Source organism: Sturnira hondurensis, unplaced genomic scaffold, assembly GCF_014824575.4.
Source record: "Sturnira hondurensis isolate 20B ecotype Veracruz unplaced genomic scaffold, ASM1482457v3 Scaffold0011253, whole genome shotgun sequence".
NCBI classification, from domain to species: domain Eukaryota; kingdom Metazoa; phylum Chordata; class Mammalia; order Chiroptera; family Phyllostomidae; genus Sturnira; species Sturnira hondurensis.
In genome coordinates this window covers 2,464,052-2,482,479 of record NW_028083884.1, presented here as the reverse complement: position 1 = coordinate 2,482,479, position 18,428 = coordinate 2,464,052, and the positions used below count along the sequence as shown (strand labels likewise).

At 40.8% G+C, this 18,428-nt stretch overlaps 1 protein-coding gene and 1 non-coding gene across 3 annotated transcripts in view; both read right to left on the bottom strand.

The window, feature by feature from the left end:
• The window catches only part of EIF3A (eukaryotic translation initiation factor 3 subunit A), a 34,951-nt gene extending 17,458 nt beyond the window's left edge, over nucleotides 1–17,493 (bottom strand). For both annotated transcript variants that reach the window (XM_037059661.1, XM_037059662.1), the window contains exons 1-11: nucleotides 17,287–17,493; nucleotides 10,737–10,927; nucleotides 9,705–9,841; nucleotides 9,151–9,314; nucleotides 7,244–7,443; nucleotides 5,785–5,993; nucleotides 4,789–4,960; nucleotides 2,805–2,909; nucleotides 2,042–2,140; nucleotides 840–956; nucleotides 197–382 (exon numbers count right to left, since the gene is read on the bottom strand). In XM_037059661.1, coding sequence (XP_036915556.1) covers nucleotides 197–382; nucleotides 840–956; nucleotides 2,042–2,140; nucleotides 2,805–2,909; nucleotides 4,789–4,960; nucleotides 5,785–5,993; nucleotides 7,244–7,443; nucleotides 9,151–9,314; nucleotides 9,705–9,841; nucleotides 10,737–10,927; nucleotides 17,287–17,335 — 1,629 coding nt within the window. In that variant the 5' untranslated portion in view covers nucleotides 17,336–17,493. The remainder of the gene's footprint in view (nucleotides 1–196; nucleotides 383–839; nucleotides 957–2,041; nucleotides 2,141–2,804; nucleotides 2,910–4,788; nucleotides 4,961–5,784; nucleotides 5,994–7,243; nucleotides 7,444–9,150; nucleotides 9,315–9,704; nucleotides 9,842–10,736; nucleotides 10,928–17,286) is intronic.
• Nucleotides 1,282–1,409, bottom strand: LOC118996324 (small nucleolar RNA SNORA19). The gene has a single exon (XR_005068467.1). It is a non-coding gene; the product is annotated as a small nucleolar RNA SNORA19 (small nucleolar RNA).
• Nucleotides 17,494–18,428: the final 935 nt, after the last annotated feature.

Below are 18,428 nucleotides of genomic sequence, written 5' to 3'. Positions count from 1 at the left end.
CTATCCCACAGAAGGCAGCTCACTGACATGTGATCTGATATAGAAATTTGATAAAAATACAGAAACTACCAAATACAACTGAATAGGTAACAGAGTAAGTCCCTGCTCTCAGACTCCATCTCAAACCTTTTCGTGAAAGACGTAGCACAAGAGCCCCTCGAAATTTCGGTAGTTCTTTCCTCCCAAAGATGCATACCAGTACATGTGCTGGTTTAATGACTTCAAGTGCTTTGGCAAGTACTGAGGACATGGCTGTCAGCTGGTTTCTTATTTGCTCCGAAGGCATGCTTTGCAAATACGGACCAAGTGGAGCATCTTCTCGAGTAGCGTAATTCAAATCAGATCCAAAACTCAGGGTCCGAGAAGTGTGGTCAATGCGAACCTTTGAAAATCAATATTATCAGTAGTTAAATCCATACACACAGAGTCATTCTTCGAACGCATGACTTTCGATTAAAAATTTCAACTGAATGAGCCCTGGCTGGTGTAGCTCAGTGGATTGAGTGCGGGCCTGCGAACCAGAGGATCGCGGTTCAATTCCCAGTCAGGGCACATGCCTGGGTTGCAGGCCAGTTCCCTGCAGGCCAACTCCCAGCAGGGGATACACAAAAGGCAACCATACATTGATGTTTCTCTCCCTCTCTCCTTCCCCTCTAAAGATAAATAAATATTTAAAAAAAAATTTTCAACTGAATGAGAAATAAATCAACAAAAGGACATTGAATAAAAAACCTGAAGATTTACTCAATCAAGCTTTAAAACAGACACCAAGGCCCTCAGCTGTTTTTAGCCCTCAAAGACCCGTCCCTCCCCTCCCCCCAGCCCCTCACAGCACACACCTGCAGGTCGCAGTGCCGGGCTGCATCTACTATGGCCCGTTCCAGTTGGAAAGCATCAACAAAAGGAACCAGAGAAGTCAAACGAGAGAACTCAATGCTCTGATAAATTTGTGCCACCTGCATAAAAAACACAAGGTTACTAATAGTAGCTATCATTGATTCAGCATTTTTTACGTGCAGTCTCATAGCAGGAAGTAGAAACTATGCCCATCATTCAGAGAAAAGAAGTTGAAGTTCAGAGTATCTACATTAACAGCACATTGCTGGAGTTGGCATTCCAATGCAAGGCTCTGAACATCTAATCCTATGCTTCAAACCATCATATTATACTATTTTTGAAAAGCACCTTTTTATAATTTCATAAAACAAAACAAACCCCCCTGATTGCATATTTGCAGATAAGGACTTGCTACCTGATTCATCTGAACAATTTTCTAGAACTATTTGTCTGAAGGAGACTGGCAGCATTACTATGCAGTTATGCTGCTAATTAACCTTCAACTACTTGTATAGCACATAAGAAATAACACTGCTCACATATACAAGAAAGCAGGTCAATGAAATGTGCACAAATACTAAAAAGAACATATAATAAAAGCACCTCCCCCAAATGAAACAAATGGAAAACAAAGCAGAAACTTTAAACCATATTATAAATCAAAATAGTCAAACTTCAGTAGTAAGCCGGACTAAAATATATTAAAAGACTGATAATACCTACTGTTTGCAAGAGAAATGGCTCTCATTTGCAACTGGTGGGAGGGTTCCTTAAGCAATCTTTTCGGGAGCTATTAAAGCTTCAATCGCATAAACTCTTATGACTAATTCTACTCCTCATGCTACAGAAAGTCACAGAAGTAACAAACATGCTCACTCCAACACTTCTGACAGCAAGAAGCCCAGAAACACAGATGGCAGCAATAGCCTGAATAAGTAAGTTACGGTGCCCTGGGCAATGAAAAGCCATTACCAACAAGGAAAAAATGTACAAAGAGTATTCCGTAAAAAAAAAGAAAAAAATCATAAATTATACAGAAGTCTTTTTTCCCCGAATCAAATATCAATAAGACTGATTTTGGACAGAGCAGAATTTGGGGAGTCTTGCACTTCCTAGGCCATTCTTCAATTTTTCAGTTTCACAATCGACACCATCAGGGAAGAAACTCCAGCTCTTACATAAAGCAGCCATTTCCCATTCTTACCTGCTGCAGGAGACGCAGTATGGTGTTGTTCTGCAGCTGCGGGACATACTGTTGCAGTTCTGGTTCCTTTTCGGGTTGGTCTTTAACCCAATTTAGAACCTATGAAAACACATTACATTGACAAAGACTTGTACTTACTATGTGACAGACACTAAAACACCTAACACAACTTTTTCAAATTTTTCCCCAATTTTCTTAACATACAAAAACGTGACACAACACAAACGCAGAATGTATTACAAAACTCATGGGTCTTGTCTAACGGTGACTGGCAGCAACAGCTAAGATAAGTCATGCTGCTAATTTACCCCCGCAGGTTTGTTTCCCACGTCAGAAATACCTTTTCTCTTGTCACAAAGAAAGCAGACAATGAAATGTGCACTGAAGCCCCAGCCAGAGTGGCTCAGTTGGTCGGGGTGTTCTCCCGCAAACCCAAAGGTTGCGGGCTTGGTCCTCCAGGCAGGCGTACAAGAGGCAACTGATCGATGTTTCATTTCCTTACTTCCTTCCTCCCTCCCTTCCTCCCCCCAACCCCCTCTTTAACAAAATCAGTAAGCATGCACTCAGGTGAAGAGAAAGAAAGCAAGAGAGGGAGGGAGGGAAAGAAAGAAAGAAACAAACAAACAAAAACAAGAAATGTGCACTGAATTCAAATACACAGGACAATATAATACTTCGCACTTAATAATAGAAACATAAACTAAAACTGCAGGAAGACAGGCTCGCAGGGTGACCCAACACAAAATTGAATGCAAAGGCCTACCTTTGTGACTCTCTCACAGAGTTTCAGTGGGTTAAACTCTACTTCCAGCCAATTGTAAAGGTCTTTTACTTCTGGGACAACGTATTGTAATACATTGAATCTGACCTACAGTACACAAAACACAAGGTTTAACTGCTGGGGGAAGGCAGGTTTAAGAGGATTAAATAGTAACAGGAAAAGTATATACATACAGGAAAAAAATACAATAAAGATTAAATTTTAAAATAGGTTGAATTGCTAAAGGAAGTTTTCAAACTGGGATTCTGAACAGATGATAAACTGAAGAAAACTGAACCTGGAATCTGAAAAATGAAAGACTGCCTAGCCCCCATCCTTAACTTTACTGAGGAGAAATCCAGGACAACTGCCGAGTCTCTGGCCCCACGTTATGCAACTATCTACAGTGAAAAGCCCCGTAAGAACTTAAAAAGGAAATAAAAACTCTAAACACTACCAACAAGATATTTACAAATATAACTCATGTGGCCAAAATAATCTAACTTGTTATCAATAACAAGTAAAATACCAGAGTTCATAAATAACTTAACCTCACAAAATTATCACAGCATCACTACTTATAATATTATAATTACCAGAAATAAACAAACTGCAAGTTTAAAACTGTGTGCCGCTCTGAGTAACGTAAGGAAATCTCACGCGGCCCTGCTCTACGCCACATCATCCCTTGGTCCTGCGCATCTGCACTGTGTGGCCTCACAGGTTATCCGACCAGCTGTATCCCTGCCTGAGTCCCAGCCACCCTTACTCCACTTAAGGCTCCAGTGAGACCAGTGATGCTGACAACTGGAGATACCAAAGCTGTAAACTGCTTGCCATTAAGTGAAAAGGCAAGTATAGTACATTAACATTGAGAGACCACATTCACATAACAGGGCATAATGGTTCTTTTCTATTATCAGTTACTGTTGTTAATCTCTTACTATGGCTAATTTATAAATTAAACTCTATCTTAAGTATATACATATAGGAAAAAACATAGTATATAGGAAAAAACATAGTATATATTGGGTTCAGTTACTTTAGGTAGTTTCAGGCACACATTAGCGGCCTTGGACCGTATCCCCCATGAACATAGGCGAATTTATTGTAGTTCTTACCTAAAATGATCAATTCTGCCAAGAAAGGCAGGCCTTTCCTGAAGCACTTGTCCGGTTTTTTTGTGTGGAGTAACTTGCTGGAGGTATACCACAATAACTACTAAGTCACACTACGGTACATCAGAATCCCTAAAATCTAAACTCTCCAGGAATACAAATTCCATTTACATACCACTAGCCTGGCATAAGAGGCATTCACATGACAAAGTTTTGCTTAATGAAAAGGTTCCATCAGCCCTGGCTGGTGTAGCTCAGTGGATTGGGCATGAGCGTGTGAAGCAAAGGGTCAACGGTTCGATTCCCAGTCAGGGCACATGCCTGAGTTGCAGGCTAGGTCCCCAGTGGGGGACACATTTAGAAGCAACCATACATTAATGTTTCTCTCCCTCTCTTTCTCTTTCCTGTCCCCTCTCTCTAAAAATAAATAAATATTTTTTAAAAAGGTTCCATCAGTGTAAAACACCGTAAACATACAAAGTGAGGCTCCATATTCTAAAATTGATTTAGTGTGTGTAGTAGGTGAAACCTAGGAATCTGCATTTAGCCTATTTTCCAATTCTGTACATTCGATTAGTCTTCCTAGAGCCCCCTGCAATAAGCCATGAACCTTCTTGCCCATCATTCTCTCTTACTGAGTGGTATGGCCCATACTATTCCTCAGAGCTAGTCCATGTTTCATCTCCTACATCAAGTTTAAATCCAGCTCAGCCACTAGAGACAAACCACCTCAAGTGAACACAATGCCGACCTGTAACACCAGTTTTTAAAATCTCTCCATGCATCAGAACCCCCAGTGTATCATCAGGAACTGTAAAACCTGACCCAAGTTTTGTTCGAAGCTCTAAGAATGTCAAACATGTACCAACCATGTCATTAATAAGGCCGATTCTCGTGGGTGGGGCTTGAAGACCCAGCAGTGTGGCGAGGCGCCGCTGTTTTTCAACTATAATGCCATCCATGTCCAGAAGTCGGGCGATGTCGGTTCGTTCGGGGGTGATAGGGATGGAAAGAGTGGCCAAAAGCACTCTCGTAGACATTCTGGAAAACAAAATTACAAACCTATTAAATCTTGTAAATGTTACTTAAAAGGCAGAAAGAGATTATTCTCTGATCATCCGGTACAATGTGCCAGTGACAGAATATGTATACCACCATGTGAGCTGTATTTGTAAGTATTATTCATCAAGGCATTCAGCCAATTAAGAAATGGGCCGTGCTAAAATGAATACCTGGAGAATCAGAACTTCATCTGCCCACTTACTACTGCTGACGGTTTCTAGCTAGAGAAAGCCTAGGTTAAAAGACAAGAGAAACACATTTGCACACCCCCTAGCTCCTTACAAAAACCAGGCAGCTTTAAAATTTAAGGGAAAAATGACTGTAGGAAAGGGGGAAAAACTTGTAAGGCCCGTAAGTGAACACAATTAAGAGGAGAAAACAAAAGCTACATTTCAGCCCCCCTAAAAACGTAAGAGGAAAGGAAAGGTGAACTCTGTCGGACACTGGGGGCTGCGAGCTTGCAGCCCCGGCCGCAGGCTGGCCTTGCCCGCTTTCCACTTTCCCAACTGCGTCTCAGGCAACACGCTTGAGTAAGCAAAGATACACCATAAAGCTGAATAATCTGGTGCTTTTTATTGCAGAGCTCTCTAAAGAGAGGCCTGTTTTATTCAGTACTCTCTGTTAAGGTCCTCTCTTACAGAAGGGCCTTAAAAAAAACCAAGTTTTTTTGGGTCTGAAGAATTATTCATACCCAATCAAATGTCAACAGTGCAGAGGCTGAGAAGCCCTAATCTACAACATACCGCACCGCGGCATTTAGTAGTAAACAGCTGCTTCATAATCTCAATTCTGCAACATCTTACCTCTGCATCTCGTCTTGAGTAAGATTCTTTCTCATTTCTCTAGACAGGTGGTACAGGCGATGGAGCGTAGATGCATGAAACAGAGCATTTCCAGATTTCCAGAACACAGTTGAGACTTTATTATAGTAATTTGCCATCAACTGAGGTTTAGGTGGCTTCTTAGATAAGGAGAACAGCCCGTGAATGTCTTCCACAGCTTTGAAGGCTTCCTAAAATTAGCAGTATAAATTACTCATTGCATTCTAAACAAACAAAAAAAACCCATCTAATTCAAATCTCTTTATAAAACCTAAAGCACAAAATACTTAATAGAAGTGGCAAATAAAATGCTTTCAAGTGTGGTTCTTTTTATTCACCTATAACTTAGTATGATACTTTTCTTAAAAATGTCCTAATTGCAAAAATACCAAATCCTTAAACTCCTTAAAGTTGACAGCAGACTTTTTAAGAAAGATGTGTATAATCACATACCACTTGGGGGAATACACAGAACAACCCAGAAGGACACAAACACAATATAGAGGTTATTTTCAAGTTTCAAGATCACAAATGAATATTGTCCTCTTTTTACTTATCCATGTTTTCTATAACGAACATGCTTACTTTTATTTCAGGGAGGTGTTTTAAGGGTATCCCTATAGAAAAGGAAGGTTTCATAAGGAGTGGGAAATCAAACCGCATTTTCACTTGGCTGGAAAACTTTTCATAAGATTTTTAGTTTCTTCCTCTATAATCTCAATTAGATTTGGGGGGGATCAAATATATAAAAGGTTCACCTTATGACTACAAAATCATGTGAAAATGTCTTCGTGGAATTCTTAAGAGTAAGAAGGCCAAACAGAGAACTATTCCCAACACTGGTGAGATCTCCAACGTAGGATTCCCCACCATGTATTCTAACTTAGCCGAAGCAACGCTAAGAAATGCAGGAGACAACCTTGTGCAGCACACCTCTGTTTGCGGTAACGCACAAGTTTGGTTTTTAATTTCCAACCTGTCACCACCAACACCCTTACGCAATAAAATAAAATTGCTACAAAAATAAAGTGGAAAGATGAGCTGCTTTTTTTAATCAAAGTAAACAGATACAAAATTACCGTGAAATTGCTGCTTAAAAAAAAAAACTTTGTAAATGTGTCTTCTCTAGACTTATTTCACCACAAACCAGTAAAAAGCTCACAGACTGGCACCAGGCATTGAGCTACACATTGAGGAGCACTGAGGATGAGCTGCTTCACGTGGAAAGAAACTGGGTCCAAAAGGGTGACATGATTTGGCCCAGACTTGAGTTAGGAACTAGAACCAAAATATTCTGAGTGTCCCTGTGCAGATCTCTCCCTACTCCATTAGATAATCTTGAATTGCTGACCCATCTACTGAAATTAACTAACAGGTATCAAGATAAAGATACTCAGGAAAGGGATAAAAGTAATACAGGCTATTACTACTCACTCCATACCTGCCACAATTCCATGCTGATAGCACTGTCCAACTGAACAAGCCTGGTTTCCAAATGCATTGACTGGCTCTCCGGATTATTAAGATTGATTGCTGTACTTTGGTTATGGTGGCGTTGAATCTGAGACAAGTGCATTCTCAAATTGTCACACAGCTTACGGAATTCGGCCTTACGGGTATATTGGAGGCAGAATTTGAAAGCTGTAAGCATAAATATAAGACTTGTTAGGTACTTTCCATCATCAACTTAAGTACTGGAAGAGGTTTTATTTTGTGTATTAATTAATTAAGATCAGTTATTTTAACAAGACTTACCAAACTCACTTTGTGTGCCCTGACCCCCTTTTGGACAGTCATCAGTCCTGTCCCAGGACTAAAATATAGTTCTGAGTTTGCGAATGGGAAATTATTCAAATTTAGGTCTAGCAGGGATTCACCTTTCTAATACTTACCATTTCAAACCCCAAAAGAGAAAAAAAAAATTCTAGCCTGACATACAGATGACCCTTAAACACAGGTTTGAACTGTGCAGGTTCACCTATATGCAGATAGATTTTTTCAGAAACTACTGAAAATTTATTTTCTCTTCCTTATAATTTTCTTAAAATTTTCTTTTCTCTGGCTTACGCTAGCATAAGGATAGAGTGTATAATACTTATCACATACAAAATGTGCTCACTGTTTGTTATGGATAAGACTGCTAGTCAAAACAAGCTGTTAGCAGTCATGTTTTTGAGGAGGCAAAAGTTCCACGCAGATTTTCAACGGAATGGGGAGGCCTGGTGCCCCTCACCCGTGTTGTTCAAGAACAAGTCTGTTATCTAACCTACAAGGACAGCAAGCTTTTGCACTAAGAAAAATGCACAGACTGGGGGCTTCTGGTGACCTAACTTCAACTCCACACACAGACGTGCACATGCACTACTACTGTCATTAAAACATCAACCATTCTAATCATTTACTTATTAATAAAAGGACATTTACTTATTAATAATTTTAAAGTATGAATTAAAGTAGCAATTTTTTCTGTCATATATGCAATAGTAGAATAATTTGGGGGAACTCTGCTGCCCATCTCTAAGAAAACAGTATTCCTATTTCAATAGGCCTCAAAGAGATGCAATTTAAGGTAATCATTTACACCAATAGTTACACCAACCGTCCCCACAGTGAAAGGAATAGCAGCCCAAGCTCATGCCGAGGCCAGAGGAGAAAAAAGCCAAGAGCCACCCCAAGTCCCACATACAGTAGTTAAAGGGCTATACTGACAACAAGACAAGTGACAGTATGGCTGTCTGTCACCTGATTTGGAGAACAAACACTATCTTTTCTTCAGATTACAAGTATAGGCAGTGTAACAACTGGATACTTTTTCTTTTTTGTACAGTTTAAAATGAGAGTGAATGTATTAGAGAGAGAATGGGCAACGCCACAGACAGAGCAGCCAACAACGGAGCACTTTTAATAATGACCCAGAGTCATCAAAAAGGCTTGTTCTATGTTTAATAACACTGTTTAAGAAAAGTATGTTTATTTCATGGACTCTTAAGTCCTGAGCTTTAAAAGACCTTACAAATCCAGTGCATAGTTAAGTAGCTTCCCCAAGAATATGCAGCAGTGGAGACAAAAGTAAAACTCATTTATCAGAGCAATCAAAAAGTCAAAAATTCCAAAATGACTTTAAAAGGTTACTCAACCATTAATGGAATAATTTTATATACAATAACCTTAAATAGTACAACAAATTTCCTATAGTCACTTATTTAATACTCAAATGAATGCCAATCTTTCAATAAGATTAAAAGCTATGTAGAATAAGTACTATGGAGAAAAGGAGGTTAACATTAACTGTTAATCTTTTGCAAACCCTATTTTTAAGTCAGCATTTCAATCCAGCTCCCGTTTTACCTTGTTGGGCAATATCATGGTAGAGACGCTCTACTCTAGAATTGTTCCGGAGAAGGTCCAAACACTGTCTGTACGACTCCCACAGGAACTTGACCCATGGAGTTAAAAGCAACCTGTCGGTACGATCCTGGGTGTCTTCACCACTCACAGCACTTAGGAGGACACTACAAAAACAAAAAAAAGGCGAAAACACCTTTAGATGTGCTTTCCTACTTTGCCATATGGCTAAAATCAGATATATGATCAGATGATGATTATAAAATAGTGCAAATTCTTCCTACAACTTCGGACACACGTAGAGCTGTCGTGCTTAGCATCCGAGTATTGAACCCCCAATCTACAGTACAACCACTGAAATTAGTACACACCCTCTTACCTGCAGGTTGTAATTTTCCACTTGTATGAATTTTGAATACCATGATTTTTTGGTTACTATACATTTAAAATTTCAAAGGTAAGCAGTATTTCTAGTAAACACCTACTTCAAATAAGAATGGGAGGCACATGTAAAGACAAACACTGAGAAAAGACTATCAGCAGTTTGACCCACGTACCTCTCAGGAGTTTGAATATTATCCAGATCTTCTATGTCTAAGACCATCTGCTGGGATTCTTCTTTAGCAGCTTCAGTTTTTTCCTCTGCCAATTTCAAATATGCCCTGACAACATCTTCTAGAGATTTGATGTTCACCTAACCCCCCCAAAAAAGGAACTTAAAACACATCCGAACAAACCATAAAACATTTTAAAAGTAAATTTTATGATACAATATACAGTAACTTTGAAAAGTAAACTAGCCCTGGCTGGTGCTGCTCAGTGGATTGAGTGCCGGCCTGCAAACCAAAGGGTCACTGGTTCAATTCCCAGTCGGGCATATGCCTGGGTTGCAGGCCAGGTCCCCAATTTGGGGGTGTGTGAGAAGCAACCAATCGATGTTTCTCTCCCTTTCTTTCTCCCTCCCTTCCCCCTCTCTAAAAATGAATAAATAAAACCTTTTAAAAAAAACCCGCTCGCTCACTTTGCAATCTGTTTCTAACTGATAAAGAGGAAAAAATGAAAATACATCTATGTAGTTATGACTTTCAGATATGTCTGTGGACTAACAAAACTTAATATAGCAAAAACAGTATCATTAAAAGTAATTACAATCTCTTTCTCTGGGGATCTTTAGTGGTTGACCAAAAGAGATGAAGTATGACTTACTACAGTTAAGGTTAAAAATTGGAGCAAACTTTTTAGCCAAAGCAGTAAATTCTCCAAATATTCTAAGATATTCTAATATCTTAGAATATTAACTTATTTCAGTTGAAGCACAGCCCTGGCTAGTGAGGCTCAGTGGACTGAGTGACGGCCTGCAAACCAAAGAGTCGCCAGTTCGGTTCCCAGTCAGGGCACATACCTGGGTTGCAGTCCAGGGCCCCAGTTGGGGGGCATGTAAGGGGCAACCACACACTGATCTCTCCCCCCCTCTCTTTCTCCCTCCCTTCCCCACTCTCTAAAAATAAATAAATAAATATTTCTTTAAAAAGGTAAACTCAAAATTACTAAAAGCACTTATCAAAAATTAAACCCAGCTCCGTTCATACCTGTTGACATATGTTCTTATATTGGTATAATCCTTCTTTAGCCAAATGGCTCTTGCGAAGATCAACACAAAGTTCCAAGTATTTCAACATGATTGGCTCGTGTATTTTTTGCCATGTTCTATGTTTCTTACTTTTCATAACATCATAAAGAACGTCCAAAGCAGGCTGCTTTTTGCCAACCTCAAGAAATTCTGGAAAAGTCAGGAGAATTAAAATCAGTGATATTATACAAAGTCTCAACCTTGCTTTTTAAATAGCCTGTCTTAATTTCCAAACTCATTACCATCTCTTTTTAGGTCACATTTATTTTTGACTTCTAAAGCTATGCCAAAATTATCAAAGGTAAAACTGAAAACCTGGCCTTGTCTCAAGATCTGGTCTACAGGTGAAGCTAGATTTCATTCAGTTCCAAGTGATTTTATAGTTCCAGAAGCTCAAGTCATGAAGGGAAAAAATATTCCCCACAAATAAAATATGACTTTAGTCACCAGTGCTCTGGCTGGTGTAATTTTTTTCTAATTCATCCTAAGACTTGCATAAAAATATGAGAGACTGACTATTTTTGTCAGTCTAATTCTGGGCTCTCCACTCTGATCGTTCTGTATTGATCTACAAGTCTAGTCTTTTGCTAATACTTCAGTCTTGAAAAAAGAACACACAGTAAACTCTTGAAGCCACTTGGTGAGAGTGTTCTAACACTGTTCTTCAACGCTGTGTTGGCCAGAGTAGGTCTTTTGTTCTTCCATATAAACTTTAGAATTAGTTTCCAAACACCTACAAGACAGCTCACTGGGACTTTCAATTGTGCTATTCTATACTTCAAGTTTGGGAGAACCAACAACTTAACCAAGTTTGGTCCTCCAACACACAAGCACAGAGTTATTTCTTTATTTATCCCAGTCTAAACACGAGAAAATAGACAAATCCCAACCGAGTGACATTCTATAGAATACAGACAGTACCCCTCACAAGAAAGTCTAAACTGTAAGAACCAGTAGCCTAAACACACAGGACAACTTAAGGTGATGCATCCTGAATGAGATCCTGAAATACAAGAGGGAAAGCTAAGGAAATAGGAATGAAATATGGCCTTTGGTTAATAATAATAATGTACCAATATTTATTCATTAGTTGTGACCATCAGAATAATGTACCATTATTCTGATAAAAGATATTAATAGGAGAAAATGTGTGTGGTATATATGGGAACTCTATACTCTCTTAGAATAATTCTATAAATCTCAATTAAACATTGGGAAAACATTTCCGAATATAGAGCAAACTTATATTCTTGAATCTACCACCGCTTAAACCTGAAGGCATTCTGTATGTAGCAATATTCCAAAACCCAGTTCTGATGTCATGTTTTATGTGTTTTCCTCATTCTGAAACTTGGTCAAAAGCAAAGGCTCTTCTATTCACATTATTTCTCACTGAAGTTGAAACTTACTTTCTTTTTTCTCAATTTTGGCTTTCCTTTGCACAAACCCTCAATAAACTGGAGGGAAACCCTCAATAAACTGGAGGGAAAGGTTATTTAACATAAGTCATCTGGTTATGTTCAACTTAAAATTCATTAATTGCCACATTTTGCCCTGGCTGGTGTGGCTCAGTGGATTGAGTGCTGGCCTGAGAACCAAGGGGTCGCTGGTTCGATTCCCAGTCAGGGCACATGCCTGGGTTGCAGGCCAGGTCCCCAGTGCGGAGCACCCAAGAGGTAACCACACACTGATGTTTCTCTCCCTCTCTCTCTCTTCCCTTTTCTGAAAAATAAATAAGTAAAATCTTTAAAAAATAATTGCCACATTTCAGACAGAAACTTTTCACTGAACACTTAAAAAATAATTTGGGAAAACTAAAACACTAGTTTACACTACTAAAAAAAGTAGGAAACCACAACATCTCCATTTTTTAAAATCATTTATCTTTTCTCCTTAAAAAACAAAAACAACTTTGTGCCCTGACCAATGTGGCTCAGTTGGTTGGGCGCTGTCCTGCAAAGTGAAAAGTGGCAGGTTCGATTCCTGGTCAAGGAACATGCCTGGCTTGCAGGTTTGGTCCCCAGCCTGGGCATGTATGAGAGACAACCCATCGATCTTTCTCTCACATCAATATTCCCCTCCCTCTCTCTTTCTCTAAAAACAAATAAAACCTTTAAAAAATTGTTTAGACTAAGAATTCGTTAAGAGTTAAACTAACAATGTATACAGCATTATCTAGCACGCAACTCTACGTTAGGCAAAGCATAGCCAGAGAGAGCCCTTGTCTGAGTTCTACTAGATCTACAGATTCAGTCATTCTCCAGCATCTCTTCTCCCAACCAACACACCTCTCAGGGATGCTGACTGGGAACACTCCTCCCCACAGGAAAGCTACAAACAATATTCTAAGTCTCTAGTATGTTCCAAAGCTCGCAACAGGACAAATCACAACAACACACTGAAACAAAGATCTTTACACAGCATCCTACTTCACCCCATACTACATCAAATCATAGTCCTCACATGCAAATGCACGCAAAACTCTCTTCAGTACTTAATAACTCAATATTCATTTTGCCATTGTGAGAGAAAGTCCATTTTCAGTTGTCAATTTTACTAGCCCTCTCCCAAATCCTACAAAATGAAGCAAAGATGTAAAACAACCAAATTCCTTGTTGGAATAATAAACCTTGCCTGTTTTAAAGGGTGGAGCTACCGAGTTTATTACTGGAGCATGCATATAAGGTTATTTCCTAAAATCCAACAGAGCTTGAGGTGTTTTTCACAATTATTTAACAAGAAAACAGCATCTATTAGTCAAAAATTGAGGAACAAACGTTTTTAGTTAAATGTTATCTTTTACACTGAAATTCCAGAACAGCCCTGGCTAGTGTGGCTCAGTAAATTGTGCACCAGCCTGCAAACCTAAAGTTGCTGGTTCAATTCCCAGTCAGGGCACATGCCTGGGTTGCAGACCAGGTCCCCAGTTGGGGGTGTGCAAGAGAGAACTAATCAATGTATCTCCATCTCCCACACACTGATGTTTCTCTCCCCCACCCTTCCCTCTCTCTAAAAATAAATAATTTTTTTTTTTTTAAAATGAATACCAGAACTGCCCTGACTGGTGTGGTTTAGTTGATTGGGCATCTTCCACAAAGCTAAAGGTCACTAGTCCAATTTCCATTCAGGGCATGAGCCTGGGGCGTGGGTGAGGGCACATGCCTGAGTTGCAGGGCACTGTTGGGGGGGTGCATAAGAGAGAAATCATGTTTCTCACATCCATGTTTCTTTTCCCCTCTCTCTCCCTTCCTCCCCCTCTCTAAAAATAAATAAAATCTTTTTAAAAAAATCACAACATTAGCACCCAAATAAACTATTTTATCCAATTCCCAATCTTATATCGAAGGTTTAAATCTTATACTAGTACATGTAAGTACTATCAATATCTTGTAACATAAAATAGGCACAAAGAGAGTTAAAAGTTGAGAGCTGGCCCCAGCATGACAAAATACTAAATTGTCTAAACTAATTCACTTTCCCAATCTCTGGTTCTTAAATGGGAAAGTATGGTTTCTTGTGTCATTCTAAAAAATAAAAGGTCTTGTTTAGAAATAGAAGTATCTCTCACTACCTAAACAGCCAATCAAAATTTATGACTCCAAATCTGATACTATACTACCAACTCTGAAATAGATTCAAAAAAGCCAAAGAAAATGCATTAAAAATAACTTTTTACAGGTCAAATCCAACTATCACACGCACAGGCATACACACACACAACATGGATACCAGCAAAGCATGTTTTAAAAGAAAAACTAGAATGGCAACAGATTTCTCATGATAATCCATGGTGCCTTTACCCTAACATAGATCAGGAGAAAGGGTTTAGTTCCTCTGAATTATCTAGCTTGGGGGAGAAACTGAGGCTGGAAGAAACAGTCACACACTAAAAGCTCTACTGTAATGTTTAAAGAATGCTCCTTTTCAGATTGATATTCTTGAAATAAAAATAAAAACCTGGAATTTTAAACTGCATTAGCAGGAGGGTGAGCATTCTAAGTTTACCTTTCAGACACAATGACTGAAACTATGTATCTGTCTATAAAGGAAAAGTGTAGGCAAACCCTCCAATTTTACCAGTTTATTTATGCAACAGACAAAGTAGATAAACTATAATGCTACACAATTTGTGGGCTTAAGAACAACTTTATTTTTAAATCCTGGGTGTAGTTTAATTAAAAAGCTATTATAGGGTTAGGACTAACTTGGAACATAGCAACATAGTATGAGAAAAGGCTTTTCCCAAGTGATGCCTGGGTCTGAATTGTTTGCCTGGGCCAAGCTCTCATCTTCCATCTACTGCAATTGTTTCCAAAAACAAGAAAGGACTATTCTACTTAAATGTATTCACATTTTACTGAGACAATGCAATGAATTAGGTCTAAATGTGTTTGAGGTTACAAATGTTACTGATAACACTTATTTGGATAAAATGAGATTATTTCCACTGAATGAAATGTGCTTTCACTACCCTAGTTTTGTAGTCAGTGCCATATGCTGTCCATATTCTGCTCACCTTGATACTTTGTGTGAAAATACCTCTTACTCAAAAGATCAAAGGCACAGAAACACCCGTCCTATAAAAAGGCTGCGAAGAGTCAACACAGCCTTTTTTGAAAACTACAGAAACAAAATCCACTCTGCCCACCCAAGCAGTATCCCTCTCATCCTGCCTACTTTAAGATGCTTTCCCCACCTTACCCTTTATGAATCAAATCAATTTCAACTTCGGAAACGTGGAAAAAAAAGTTTTAAGATTTGTTACACATCATGTATCCTCACTAAATTTCAAGTTACTGAAATATTAAGTTTCTGTGAAGATTCAGAAGGGAGGAGTGAAAAAGGAAACAAGGCCTGAACACATCAAATGTGTAATATTTAGGCCATGGAGATTACAGTGCTTCAGCCTATCAGAATGGGGGGGGGGGGGATGACTGTTGGTAAAAGCACCCAAATGACTTTAAAACAGATCCACAATAGCAAACTCAGTAGTCATTCTACCCAAGTTATTTAACACAATCCTAAATTTCTAAACTTTAAACTTTGCTACAGTTATTTTTTATTTGGTAGTGACAAATTTCCATCTGATGTCTTTCCTGTAAACTTAAACTTCTCCCCTGTTCTAACCATTAGATGGCTGGTTAGAATGAGTACTGATCAGACTTTAAACTGTAGTTTTAACTTTTTAAAACAATTACAGCATTCCATAGAATGTAGAATTATCTTATTCCAGACTGTTTACTCTCCCCCCAAATTGTTACTTTTAGTTAATATAATAAGCATGTGACAAACAGATCTCAGGCCCTGACAGATCATCAGTAGTATCAATTTTATGTCATGACTGACACTGACTTTTCAAAAGAGAAGTTTTCAAACCACCTTACAAAATAAGCTCCACAAATATAATACTGTACCACACATGGTCTATCCATCTAGGACATGGATCAGACCCAAGACTTGTCTGGGAGGAGCGTGTAAATAAAGGCTTTGGACGCCCTAACACAGTCTGGGGGTGGGGGGACCCTAAACGAGAAACTTTTTAAAGACCAGAGATATGTATAATAGATTTGCAGCCCCTTAATGTCAACGTAATAAATGCCTACCGAATACAGGCACAAGTTTTTCCCGAGAGGGCCCGCGGCTTAAGTGCACATGTGGAAATAGAAATCGCAGGCAGTAACGCTGTGGACTCATCTGGAAGTCAAGAGACCTCACAGTTTTATTCCCTGGATCAACAACTAACTCCCCGAGTGACCTTGGGCAAACCATTCTCTCTCTCTAGGCCTCAGTTTCGTTATCTTTGAGAGAACTTCTAAGCCTCCCTCCTTCAGTGCTAACTCTGTTCCAACTTCCTGTGATTCCGAGTAAGCTTTTTGGCTGCCAATAATCAGTGCCAGAAAAAAAAACTGAAAAACAGGTTAAATGGGTCAGAGTCCCCGAAGCAGAGATACAGTGGCTGGAGGAAGGGTAAGTGGACCCTGACCCAGCAAAGAACCGCGCTGGATTTAAGGGGCGGAAGGGGCCGTGGGAGGGCTGGAGGTGGGACTGCCCGGCTCCCGGCCCCAGCGGGAGGTGGAGTCGAGGTTCTCGCGTGCATTGTCCCCGGGAGGGAGCCATGTTCTTCCTCCCCGGCACTCCCAGATGGCGGCCCGGGGCGCAGGGCCTAAGCAGACGAAAGACCCGTGTCCAGAAGAGCAAGGCAGAGGAAGACAGGGTGGACAAGCACCAGCCCGGGTAGCCCACTCTCTTCGGCCGCGGCCCCCAAGACGCAGCATACAGCGGCGGGGGGAAGACAGAGTCCCCAGGGCGACGGTTCCTGTCCCTGGTCGGTTGGAGCGATTAGAGAAATCATGCTCAACCATGGGCTGGGACGTCGGCGGGCAGGCCGCATCAACCCCCTCTCCGGCCGCGCCGCACTCAGGCAGCGGAGCAGCGAGAAGCAGGCCTGGGACCCTCGACCTCTGAGGCCTCGGCCGCCCCAGCCCGGTGCGCCCCGCGCTCCTACTCACCATTGGCGCGTTTGAGGGCATTTTCCGGCCTCTGAAAATAGGCCGGCATTTTGGCGGCAGGGTCGGCTCACACAGAGTCAGTGAACTCTTAGTGGCCCGGGGCGGGAGAGGAGACGAAGGGGAACCAGCGCGAGGTTCCACGCGCCTCGCTAGCAGTGGCCCGCGCCCAGCTAGCCAGAGATGGAAAGGAGAGAGACACGTGACGTCCGTACGGCGGCGTCGCCGCCGCCGCCAAGGCCCCGGATGTAGGGCGGTCCTCCGCCTGCGCACCGCCCTTCTTCCGCGCGCAGGCGCCCTGGGGTTTAGGCGCGTCGGCTGACGTGGCGGCGGCAAGCCACTGCGCAGCGTTTGGGGCGCCTTGGGACTCCGAGGTTAAACCCTGGCGGGGCGATTCTCAGGGCCCTCACTCCTCAAGCGAGACTCGGGGTGGGAAAGATGAGATTTGGGACAGAGCTTCTGTTCGACTGGAAGACAGGCGTCTGCACAGATTCATTTTTACCGTGATCTGTGCGGAGTCATGCAAAGTTAGAATTAGGTCCCAACCTCCTAGGGAATGGCGCAACTTGGAGTGAAAATGCGGAATTTTTCCGTTTAACGGAAATACATTGGTCAGGTATCTTTAGGTCAGCGCTGCTCACCACTGGAAAAAGTGGTGACCTGTCACACCACGGACTAGCTTGAGGAGGAGGGAAGCAGTAGATAACTAGACAAATAAGCAAGCTTATTTCATATCTAGGTAAAATTTAAAAGTCGGTGACAGAGACATTGCCTGAGGAATGGGAGCACTCAGGCAAGGCGAGACTTTAGAGATGGGGACAGACTAGTGACAGCAATCTGGCAGAAGGCAAAAGCCCCGCTGCAGCAGAACAGACCTGCGGATTTGAAAATACACGGCGTGTTGTCGCGTTTACACTCAGCACATGTCACAAACCTAAGAAACATGAGAGTTAGTGAAGAGTATTGGTTTATATTAGACCCTTTGCTGCAGTCTTTATTATTTATACTCTTAATGTCCAAACACTAACTATTTCGAGCTAGAATTTGAAAGTCTCTTAAACCTAACCTAATTACTCAAGCCTTCGGTATGAAATTGAAGAGTTCAGAAGAAGAATTCAGAAAGCAGCAGTGGAATACACTGTTGC